The 13,378-nt window shown below is 36.7% G+C and overlaps 1 protein-coding gene across 1 annotated transcript; it reads left to right on the plus strand.

The window, feature by feature from the left end:
• Positions 1 to 5,792: 5,792 nt before the first annotated feature.
• Positions 5,793 to 12,870, plus strand: LOC125656858 (uncharacterized). Its single transcript, XM_048887475.2, has 4 exons — positions 5,793 to 5,985; positions 12,034 to 12,212; positions 12,346 to 12,481; positions 12,609 to 12,870. Exons 1-4 carry the CDS (start codon positions 5,864 to 5,866, stop codon positions 12,841 to 12,843), a joined length of 672 nt encoding a protein of 223 aa, XP_048743432.2. The 5' UTR covers positions 5,793 to 5,863; the 3' UTR covers positions 12,844 to 12,870.
• The last annotated feature ends 508 nt before the right edge of the window (positions 12,871 to 13,378 follow it).

Genomic DNA, 13,378 nt, shown 5'->3' on the forward strand with positions numbered 1-13,378 from the left:
GTAGCTTTCAGACGGTGATAGGGGACGTACAAACATACATAGATCTAGTGTGAGTCGCGTCATTGTCGACATGAATGAATCCTTACTACAGAGATCTCGTGATCACATCGTGGTGCTCGTTGAACGACGACGTACATGTATATCCAAAATCATACCTGACTTCAGTAAGATTTCAAACTTCCCAAACACGGTCGGAGCAATTACTAGTTATTGGACACAAAAAAGAAAAAAATGTAGATGAACATCTATCTATTAATGTTCAAGGGGTGTGTGATAGCTGCAATAATGTAGCCCTCTCTGATTTTTTTTTTTGTTTTTTAGGGAGAGGGCTACAACTCCTTAGGATCTCCGTAATGGTGCAAATGCGGGAGTGATTCACTCCCGCAACATTTGCGCTCATTCTAAACATTTCCTGACTTTCTTTAGGTAAATAAAATGATATTCTATGTTTCTTAGTCAATATATAAATTTACAACCTGCAACTTTAGATTTGTGAGGCTCTATTCTACCGTTTTCAACAATTTCGATAAATTCCAATTTCTCGATTCATATTTGTGCGCCATGTTTGATGTACTGAAGTTTCAACTTCCGGTTGTCAAGTCATTTGCATATGCCATATAAGGTAGTATTTACATCAATGGACAAGTATGGAGGCGAAAGCTATTTCGTCGGTATTGAAAAGGTTTGAATTAAAATATCAAGTTAAAAACCGAACAGCAGAGTGTAAATTCTTTCTGCAACAATATGATTTTCCTTTCTTTGTCGAAGTGGCTCGAGTAACTACATTTTCGCGCTGATTGTCAATGTTTAGGCTTTTCATTAGATCCACCTACGAGATCTCGCGATAACAAGCATGACGGAGCAGACGAAGAATTTTGCATGCTGTACATTATATTTAATGAAAAACACCTTTATTAGACATGCCCGAGCACAAAGTTGGTACTCCTTTTGGTGTAAACCACATTTGGGACTAATACACAGAGTTAATTATCGGTTATTCATAAAATTATTTTGCACCATTACGGAGATCCTATGGAATTGTAGCCCTATCCCGAAAACGTCAGAATAAAAAAAACCAATTGGATAGGGCTACATTATTGCAGCTAGGTGTGTGACAGTGCATTGATTTTCATGAATGTTATATCGAAATGGTCTGGCAACACATATGATTCCTTTTGGGGGAAACTCTTCAATACATGGTCTTTTTGAAAACGGTACTATATCAGAGGAATGGCTACTCGGAGATAGCCGGTACACACTGCGCCCGTGGCTTCTGATCCTGGTACTGATTCCAACCACAGAAGCTCAAGAAGAATTTAACAGGGCACACAGTCGAACAAGGAACGTAATTGAACGGGCCTTTGTTGTTCTGAAATCGAGATTCATAGCGGCGGTACTCTTATTTATACAGGTAGCACTCAAAGGTCATGTGATATAACCGTAGCATGTGATGTTTTGCATAATAAGTGCATTATATATATTTTTCTAATTCTACTATTTTTTCTTCACTTGTTTCATGATTATTTTCATTAGTCTATATATTTTTGTATCTCGTTTTTCTATACATTTTATCTTGCACACATATTATATCTACAAATGTATATATATGTACAAGTGTTTGATTCACGATGACCTTCATGTAGGGAGAGATCTAAAATAGGCTATACCTGATGCCCGATCCCATTCACTTATTTGTGAATAAAATATTATTTAAATAAAAATAAGTTCATTAGACATCACATACCATTACCATATGGTGATATAATTTGTGACAACGGTCGAATTCAGATCGATTGTAGAGGAAGCTGTATTAATGGTACAATAGTGCGGGAATCAACTGATCGCTGGACGATTTGCACAATGTAAATGACCTTTTAATATATATCATATGTTTGTGTGATATATGACCTTTTGACTCCAAAATCGATAGGGAACATTTTCGTCCCATTGGGTAGTCCATATGTATACAATATCCATCATTTCATAAGTATAATTATTTTCATATCAAAATCACTAATCCTAATATTAATTCGAATTTTGAATAAATAATTCAGAATTCTTCCAAATATCCAAATGTACGTACAAAATGTAACACGGCCATGGTCTATTTCCCTCACGTTAAGGTTTATCTACACCTCCATTCTTGCGTTGTGAGTCAACATCTACACGTCTGGATTAAGTGACATCACAATTTCAAATCTTGATTATTCTGCAAAATTTTGTTTGTATTACAGTAATAGTAGTAACTACTTTATAGTTTTAAGAAATCTATGAACATTTTTGTAAAGTGTCTGTGCGACACTGTCGTTACCTGTCTACATGCAATATTTACGCAAGTATCAGAATATCCAAAGCTAATACATATAATAATTCGCATTTTAATGAAATGTATTGATATCGAATGGATAGAATGTAAAAATGTCGTCAAAATGATGTGTAACTTTCTTATAGTAATGTTTTTATTAATGTAAAACCGTAATGCTACATGTATTAATACATTCTGACACCAACGTGCGCGACGTCATTGCACAATTTCCTACAAGAAAACATACATTTATCTCCCTCATCTGAAATATAAGCATATTGACGACATTTTGGTGACCCCCCCCCCTCCCCCCGATCCACTACTGACTAAAACACCAGATTAAAAGAGGACTATACATTAAACAGGATTCTATATTTGTTACCGATGTTACTGCATTAGTTCAGGTATCCTGAATTTATATAAATAATTTAAGGATGTACGGGACTGACGATTTTGAAATTACCGCGCAACTCCGAATGACGTAAATAAATCCTATGTCGTTCGCATCTACTGTTTGATTCTGAGTACATATAAGATAATATCTTCATTGCATTTAATTTTATAGATATATTTTACATAAGCTAAGTTAAAAATATTATTAGATTCGAAATAAAAACAATCGCGTAAATTTTACGACTTCAATTACTTTTCGGCAATGTAAACATAGTGTTGTCGTCTGAGACACTTTTGACACATTGAAATTCAGAAATGCGGGGAAAACGCGGATTTCAGTCAGTTAAAGCGATCCAGCGTTACGGCAAGGTTTCTTTGGCCCAAAGAAGACGATGGGAAGCTGCTTTACCAAGGCACCAGACGTCAGATCATCTGTTTCCGCAATCGCAGACGCATGACATCTGTTCAGGTTTGTCAATCACTGTTAACAGGTTAATAAATTAATTGTTTAACATGCCTTTCTTTGATTTAACAAAATACATGTATTTGGGTGGGAGTGTAATAAAGTAAAATCAGATATCCACCATCTCAACACTTATGTTGATCACATCTAGAGTTGAGTCGAAAATCGAAAATTTAGTAAAAAAAACAACCCAAACAACAAAAACGGTTTTCGGAAACGTGAATACATTTTGTTTGTTTACTTGGGGAATAGTAACAATGCAACATCATGGTTATTTTTTGTATTAAAAATTACATTTAAACCTCCACTAAAGAAGGAATCGATAGATAGAATACGGTACTCATAAGTAAGGGGATAAACAGACAATTGTTTGAAATCGTGAAATATAACTGTCCCGATCAGGTCAGCCGCCATTTTTTGATTACCATATATACGAGGGCTGTTCGATATGCAAGGTGAAGATAACGAACAGTGATCAATCTCATAACTCCTACAAGCAATACAAAATAGATAGTTGGGCAAACACGGACCCCTGGACACACCAGAGGTGGGATCAGGTGCCTAGGAGGAGTAAGCATCCCCCGGTCACACCCGCCGTGAGCCCCATATCCTGATCGGGTAAACGGAGTTATCCGCAGTCAAAATCCATGTGCCAAGAACGGCTTAACAATCGGTATGAAACACGTCAGACAACATTTGACCCAATGCGAGGTTGTATTGACGAACTAGATCGTTATAACGACCATAGAATTTGCGAAATGCTGACTTCAATCGAGACTGTTGAAATCCCTGTACCACCAACTTGTTTGTCAGTAGCTTACCTCGATTTAAAAACTGACTATACCCAGAACAAGCTCTTGCATATCGAATCAGTTGAGATATATAAACACCATATGCAGGTGATAATGGAATATTGCTACATAAATGTGGGAAGTTGACGATGGAGAAGCTGAAATCATCCCGTTTGTCATACAGTTGAGTTGTTAGTTTGCCGTTAATGTCTACTATCAATAAAATATCTAAGTATGAAGCAGAAGTGGACGACTCTGTGGTGTCCTTTATTTCGAGCTCACAGGGATATATAATGTGTATTGTACCACAACGCGATAACGCTTTGCACTATTTCGTGGATGATGATACTCTTGAATAGCTCTATTCAGCTCCACATAGTTTTAAACGTATAGTCATTTCAATAGAGCCAGTCGTTGATCACTGTTGTAAAAATGGTTGGGAAATGGGTTGAGAATATTGAAGAAATTAGAGTATATACAAAACTCGGTCATTCGATAATGCAGATGTTTACTGAATTGGGAAGTTTGTGGGTCTGATTCTGATAAGGTATCTTATGAGACAGTTCGTAGGTGGAGAAAGACATTTCTGACTGGAACAGAGTCCGTCTAAGATGTAGCAAAATCTGGCCAACCGGTGACTGTAACAGGCAAGGCAAATGTCTCAAAAGGCAGGGAAATAATTGACAGTGGTGGCAGATACACGATTCGTGATATTGCTAAAGCTGTTGGCATATTGCTATCGCGGGTGCATTTCATTTTGAAGCGTATTTTCAAAGTACGAAAGATTTCTGCCAGATGGATACCGCATATATTGACAGATGACCAAAAATGGGTACGAGTACAAACCGCTAAGGAATTGCTCACAATGTTTCCCAAATTAAATCAAAGACAATTTGGAAACATTTTTACTGGTGATGAAACATGGGTTCTATATTTCCAGCCAGTAAGAAAAATTGGAAACAAAATATGGCTAAACTAAACACGGTAGAAGGCAGAACCATAAGCACAAAGAAGGTTCTTTATTGCATGTGATTCTCATGTGATGGTATAGCCGTATAAATTCCGGTGCTGAAGGGCAAAAGTGTTCCAGGTCGATATTACCGGGATGTTATACTACAAAATCTCAAGAAATATTATCATAAACGACGCCCTGTGTCAGGATTTAGGCATGTTTGTCTACTTCATGATAATGCTCCATCACATACATGTACATCTGAGCTTGTGAAGCAATTTTTGAAGTCGGAGAAGGTTACCGTCTTGCCACACCCACCATAGCGTACCGTGACACATTTCAGAAATGGATTCAGAGATTTAAATTATATTTTTTAAACCGCGGAGAATAATTTGAAGGGATGTAATGTTCATTTCACTATTTGAGTCCAATGCTTTTGAGATTTCTTACAACACACATTACATATCGAACAGCCCTCGTATACTACGGTTATCAGCCTGTACACACTGTAATATGGCTTAAACATAATCAGTATATGGGATTTCTAGTCCACATATAAACCACTTAGGTCAACTACATACAGTGTAAGGAATATATCTTACCGACTGTCGTATAAATGTATCAGAAAATAAACTTTCACGATTTAGAGCAGTCATGTAGGATACACATTAACCTGAAACTTTCAAACTTGTAACGCGTGATCAGTTAAAATGTACGTGCATCCAAGCGTAAAATGCACGTGCAACCAAAAGTAAAATGTATGTGTATCTAAGCGTGACCATATTTAGATGTCATACAGGCATATTCTCCGTTCTCGCATAACCTCGGGGAATCTGTAGAGTTATCTCTAGACATTATTTTTTTTATAAACACCAGAAAAGCCCTTTTGTGTTCCATACATTATCTTCGGCCTAAGGTGACAATGTGTGCCGATGTTTTTAAATGCACACTTGTAAACCATGGGGGTAACAGTAGATTTTCAGAATGACGGATGCGCTATACTAACGATGAGAAATGGACAGAATCGATGGAATTTAACGACATTGAAACAATTTAACGACGCCTTGGACGAAGTGGAAAAGTATGTACGAGTATTTTAAATCGTCATTATGTCAACCTTAAGTTTGCTTGTCCCAATATAGTACAATCTCTCACCAGAGGGCGTTACGCTACGCTCCACAACACCTCTGTTATCGTCTGATTTACAAGAATTTTGTAAAACAGAGCGTGTTTGAAAATAAAATAAATCTGCATCATTTTCATAAATGAGACATAAATTTATGAGTTAAAAACACATTGGTAGGTATCGAAACGCTGTATTACGTTAGTGTAACCTCCATATTTATGGAACTATTTTGTCTTGTCAAATGTATTAATTTCACTTTCACTTCGTAACTATGGACTCTACAGAAAAGTACATTAGAAAAACTAGCGAGATTATAATGATGAAAATCTGACATTACACAAAGAACAGAAACATGTCTTTCTGTTGGAGTCAAAGACGCTATTTTGTCCGTGCGAGATCATGTGGTTAGCCGAACTATTTATCAGACGATAACAGAGGTGAAAGTGAAGCTTGCGTAGCGCGCCCTCTGGTGAGAGAATGAATACAGTATTGTAATTAAATGAAAAGGTAAAAATAACGAAAAGTGTGATTTGTTTTCATATGACGGACGCTAATTAAATCAATAGAATATTCGACAATGTTCATACACTATAAGGAATTGTATACTGTAAAAGGACGTTTTCTGAGGTAACCATACACTGGGTAAGTTTTTGAATATGGTGTATAGTAGCTGCAATAATGTAGCCCTATCTAATTTTTTTTTATTCTGACGTTTTCGGGATAGGGCTACAATTCCATAGGATCTCCGTAATGGTGCAAAATAATTTATGAATAACCGATAATAAACTCTGTGTATTTAGTCCCAAATGTTGTTTACACCAAAAGGAGTACCAACTTTGTGCTCGGGCATGTCTAATAAAGGTGTTTTTCATTAAATATAATGTACAGCATGCAAAATTCTTCGTCTGCTCCGTCATGCTTGTTATCGCGAGATCTCGTAGGTGGATCTAATGAAAAGCCTAAACATTGACCATCAGCGCGAAAATGTAGTTACTCGAGCCACTTCGACAAAGAAAGGAAAATCATATTGTTGCAGAAAGAATTTACACTCTGCTGTTCGGTTTTTAACTTGATATTAAATTCAAACCTTTTCAATACCGATGAAATAGCTTTCGCCTCCATACTTGTCCATTGATGTAAATACTACCTTATATGGCATATGCAAATGACTTGACAACCGGAAGTTGAAACTTCAGTACATCAAACATGGCGCACAAATATGAATCGAGAAATTGGAATTTATCGAAATTGTTGAAAACGGTAGAATAGAGCCTCACAAATCTAAAGTTGCAGGTTGTAAATTTATATATTGACTAAGAAACAGAATATCATTTTATTTACGTAAAGAAAGTCAGGAAATGTATAGAATGAGCACAAATGTTGCGGGAGTGAATCACTCCCGCATTTGCACCATTACGGAGATCCTAAGGAGTTGTAGCCCTCTCCCTAAAAAAAAAAAAAAAAAAAAAAAAAAAAAATCAGAGAGGGCTACATTATTGCAGCTAGGTGTATAGGTATTAAAGAGAAGTACCATGTACATGTAGAGTTATTTATACTTTCAAAGTGGGAAAGGGAGCAGCTGGAAAGACGTTGACTTCGCAATCGTCAGAACGTTTAAGGGAAAAAATGAACATAAGGACCTGGGTAGTTCTGCTGCAAATCGTAAAGAGGGTATGATCATTGATTTAACGGGTTCAATTCATCGATTCAACCTGACAATTCCACTATCACTACTTCTAAAAAGAAGAAATAATTTAAAAACATATTTGCCCGCCGTGTAACATATATTGAAAAGGATCAACTTTAGATTTAGAATAGTTCAAATGATGGTGGGAACTATGGGTTATCTACTACTCAAGGGCAACTGCAACACTAAGTTTGATCGCTCGAGATACTGAGCACACATTTCCATCCAATAGTTAGTCATTTGTATCATGACGTTTGACCTTGTTACTTGAAAACCAATGGAGGTCATCTACTCTGTAATTTTAGGTATGTCATCAAACGTCTCACAAGATACCATATAGCGGCTTTTTTTCCCGCGGGTCTAAAATTTGGTGATTTCGTTGCTGAACGATATGCTAATAATTTTAGCGGAATATATTTCGGCAGACAAAGAGAAAGTTTTCTCCCTTCCAAATATTAAAGTCTCATTTAAGTGCATATTTGGCGAGTGAAATTTTAAAGGAAAGCTTTGTAACCGCTAAAATAAACCAAAGAGGGTGTTGCACCGAAGCAGGAATTTTTCCTAATCGGAGCTCCGTGCCAGCATTCGTGACCTTCATTCATATTTACACTCATTGCGTATTTGCAATTTAAATACCCGAAGGATTCCCCAGTGCTAGGGACAAGCCTAATACATTTTATATGTCAATACATTATACATGTAGTATAAAGATAATTTTTGAAATTGTGAAAATTAAATTGTCTTCTTTTTTCTGAGTATCAGATATAATGTATACGGTTACATGTTACGAGTGTATCAAATATTTAATATTCTATACTACTACAGTCCAAAAGCTCTTTTACTCGTATGTATTATTTTCTACAACCAACAATTGGCAACTGTACATGACTGGCCACAAAACAAAATATGGAAAGTTTAATACGCATTAATAAAGTTCAACATTATTCGAAGTACATGCACCTATAAAAATTGATTCAACATAGCAATTTGCTACTGGAATACATATAAACTCAAATGTTTAACGGTTATTTACCTTGTTTGGCCTTAAAGGTTTCCTTCCAAAGCTTTGCAAAGTTCACAACGGTTTTTCGTAAAAGGCGTCCCGTGGGGATCCGGGTTAGAATAGGTCCTCAGTAGTCAGTACCTCTTGCTTGTCGAAGAAGGCGACTAAATGGGGCGGTCCTTCGAATGAGCCCACAAAAACCGAGGTCCCGTGTCACAGCAGGTGTGGCACGATAAAAATCCCTCCCTGCTCAAAGGCCAAAAGCGCCGAGCATAGGCCTAAATTTTGCAGCCCTTCACCGGCAGTGGTGGTTTCCATATGAGTGAAATATTCTCGAGAGGGACGTTAAACAATATTTAATCAATCAATTAATCATAAAAGGCACCATGCCTTTGTCAACAACTTTCATTCAGAAAAACATACAAGTTCTCGTCAGCAGCCTTGACTATTAAAACACAGGTGTGTTCGGCGTGTTTGTTGAGAGTCCTATTCACAAACTAAAGAGTGGCCCGGTTGCAAGCTTATTTCAAACTCGACACATGGTAATAAACAGAGATTTGACTTGAACCATGGATAAAAACTAGAAGCGTGTTTCAGTTCAAAAAAAAAATCTAGATGAATATGAACAACAAAAATGTGTTCGTGAGGGATTCGAACCCGGTCGTTTTCAAAATAGAAAACATCTTTTAAAATTACATTAATTGCTGTTATAAAATTTAGAAATTCATTTCAAAAAGGATTATCTCTTATCCTTAGACGAATTTGACTCCACTTTTTTTGGCACGCTGTTTTTGACTATAATAGCTCTAAAACTTCATTGTTATTTCGGATTTCAAACATTTCGGTTGAGCATCACTGAAGAGACATTATTTGTCGAAATGCGGATCTGGTGCATCAAAATTGGTACCGTATAAGTTTTACATACAAGAGTCGACGACCTTATCCACTGAACCACGCAGTAGACCATATAATACTAAGGGAAATTAAATTTACAAAAATATGCCCCCGTGAAACAAAACTTCAAAGCGACAGTTTTTTAGAAGAAAACTCGAAGTCGAAGAACATGTTCGTGCTAAATTTATTTTGTTTCACAGGGGCAGTTTTTCTGAAATTCGGGGATACCCCTCCATTTCAACGCAAAAAATCATATAAATCGCTTACTGCTCGATTTAAACTCAAAATATTTTTCAAATTTTGTCAATACACGTCTTTTAAATATATTTTCAAAAATCATTGAATCAAGACATGCGTTCCAATTGGTTTTATCATGTATTTGAATAACTTAAATTTTTCGATCTTCTTGCAACACCTTTAGGGAAATTAACATGAGACGTGCAACACCTTCTTTATCACCCCGCCGAAAAAACCCGCTATACGGTATTAAGCAGACATTAAGTTACTGTGTCCAGTTTGATCTTTGTGGTTAAAACCAATAGGGATGATATACCGTTTAGGTAGAACCAATGTGCTAAGTTTGATGTTTTTCAAGCAAAGGATTCTGTATTGAACCGAATATGTTTTATAATGTCGAGCTTGATCTTATGACATCAAAATCAATAAGGGGCACCTACGTCTTAGAGCAATCAGTCTACCAAGTTTGATGTCTTTTAAGCAAGGGGTTCTCAAGATATTTAATATCTTCATAAATCCAGAGTATATTGACCTTTAATCTTATAACCTCAAAAGCTATTTCAGCTTGCGTTTGAGTACATTAAAATCTTTAATGACAAACATTTTACCATCTTCTAACTAAAAAAGGCAAAATAGTCGAGTTATGCTGGATTCGAAGTCATATGGGACTATGGCCACACGACAGGGGAAGGGATGACACGAAAATAAGATACCGGTTGTAAACAAATCTCAAAATAACCTTAGTTCCAAGAAACAGATCGAATCTTCCTATCCAAAGGGTGTTAACATCTCGTAATACAAGTCCAACGTATTCCGATCCTTTCATATTTAATTTAATGAGTTTTATAAACGAAAATAATTCATGCTGTCTGCGTTGTCGTCGATCACGCACAGGAAAAGATAACTCCTGCAATGAAATTAACGTATGTTCGATTGAGCGAGTTTTATAGACTGGAATGTTATACACTGCATTTAAAATCAGGCTCAAATAAAATATTAGCTTCCAAAGAAAAAGAAATCCCGTTTTAAATACTGTATTTACGTAAAAATATTTCCTTGGTTTTTCGTCTAAATATAAACACTCCCGAGAGTTTCCGAAAGCTTTATGCTTTAAAATTCCCTACACATACCTTTGGTGAAGATAACGGACAGTGAACAATCTCATAACTCCTATAAGGAGTTGCTTACTTCTCATAGCCACCTGATCGCACCTCTGGTACATGTATGTCCAGGAGTCCGTGTTTGCCTAATTCTCTATTTTGTATTGCTTATGGGATTTATGAGATTGATCACTGTTCGTTATCTTAACTTTTCATAAGCAATACAAAATAGAGAGTTGGGCAAAAACGGACCCCTGGATATACCAGATGGGATCAGGTGCCTAGAGGAGTAAGCATCACCTGTCGACCGGCCACACCTACCGATATCTTGATCAGGTAAACGGAGTAATCAGTATCTTGTCCTGAGGAATCGGTCGTTGTTGCTCAGTGGTATAGCGTTCGCTTCCAAACCGGGGGTGGGTGGGGGTGATCGTGAGTTCCAAACTCGCTCTTGCTATGGACGCGTCTAAACTAAGACGTTAAAATAGGTAGTGATTTAGAAGTGAGAATCACGGGTGTTTCGGATATGACCTTAAAAACGGAGGTTCGGTGCTGCGATAGGAGTTGACACGATAAAGAACCCACACTGCTACGGCCTGGAGCGCTATGCATTGACCGAAATATCTGGTTCTTCACCTATATCTGGTGACGTCGCAATACATGTATGAGTAAATAATAATATATACACAAGGTTTTGATAGTGTTTAACGTCCATCTCGAGAATCTTTCACTCATACAGACGTCACGACCATTGCCGATGAAGGGCTGCAAAATTTAGACCTATGCTCGTCACTTGTGGCCTTTCAGCAGGAAAAGATCTTTAACGTGCCGAACCTGCTGTGACACGGGATCTCATTTTTTCGCGGCCTCATCCGAAGGACCGCTCATTAAGTCGCCTCTTACGACAACCAAGGGGTACTGAGGACCTATTCTAATCCGGATCTCCATGCACAGGACCATACGGCGTTGTTAAATATTCATATCTCCTGTGCCTCAGAATAACAGTATAAAGAACCACGTTTACTTGTACTTTTGGGCTGCACACTATAAGCAGTTGCTGTATTTTATCTTTCAATTCACAGAAACGAGTCTGCTCGTATTTTGGTGACCACGGGGGAAGGTAAATTCTACAGTAATGGAATTGATGTGGACTGGAGAAAGATACAACGGCAAGAGATCATTGCAAAGTTCAACATCGTCCTGTGGGACACCATGTGGAGGGTCATGCACTTTCCGCTTCCCACAGTGGCCGCCATTAACGGTAAAGGCGGAGAAATCTTAAAATGAAAGCATAAAAGATCTGATAGCAGTTGAGTAGGAAAATCGAGATTATAAAAACGAAACCTTATAATTGTTGTAGTGTTCTAATAAGCCTTCTTTGATCCGATTACTAGGGCACTGTTTTGCTGGCGGAGCTTTCCTTGCAATGTGTCATGATTACCGGGTGATGCGATCTGATCGCGGATGGATATCTTGGAATGAAATGTTGATTAGCATTCGTATCCGAGGGCCATCCTATGAAATTTTACAGTGAGTTTGATATTTTTAACATGTAATTAAATGAAGATACCTTTAGACTCATTTTTGAGAACGAAAGCTATTATCAATATTAAAGAGAGTACTATATATCTTCATATAGAAAGCTTGTATTTTGCAGACGGAAATTAAGTAGAGAGGCCTTACGAGAGTCTGTCATTTTTGCCAAAAGAATAACAGGCCCGGAAGCTGTAAAGCTGAAGATCGTAGATAAGATTGAATTGGAGACGAACTTAATATCCAGAAGTAAACAGATAGGATTTGAAGCTCTCGGAAAAAATGTGATCAAAAGAGATGATTTACAAATCATGAAGAAAGACATGATACCACGGAAATTTGATGTATCCAAACTTTGAAGAATTAAACATGTCGTAAATTCGTAATATAGTGAGAAAGTTTGAATGTGTGTGGCAGTACGTTTGAGGTTACACATTTATTTTCCCCTATAAATGTTTGAATGAAAACAATTATCAAAGAGACACTACAGCGCATTTCCCACATTTCAAACAAGTGTTTTTAAAAACATGTATCGATGAAAGATGAATATAACGAACATTGATTAAGGTATTCCATGTATAATAAAAGGATAATGAACAGTTTTGAAGGATTTAGATCAACATAAATGTTTATTGTTAAATAATGATGAAAGTGAAGCAGATGAAATTCACATGACTGGTAAGTGATTAGAAGCTGACCTTTTTGTACTTAAGACTTTTTGGAAGAGTTGTCTGCCCTTTGTAAAAATAAGAAAAATCTAATTTTCTAAAAATATGTGTGGTCAATGATTAATTTTATTTCATATTTTCAGTAAGAGAAAGTGCATGTAACTTTCTACCAAGAGATTTGTATGAAAATATAATTTCTTTTTAAAATATTGTAATAAAACATGCT

This window comes from Ostrea edulis, chromosome 1 (assembly GCF_947568905.1).
Source record: "Ostrea edulis chromosome 1, xbOstEdul1.1, whole genome shotgun sequence".
Lineage (NCBI taxonomy): Eukaryota > Metazoa > Mollusca > Bivalvia > Ostreida > Ostreidae > Ostrea > Ostrea edulis.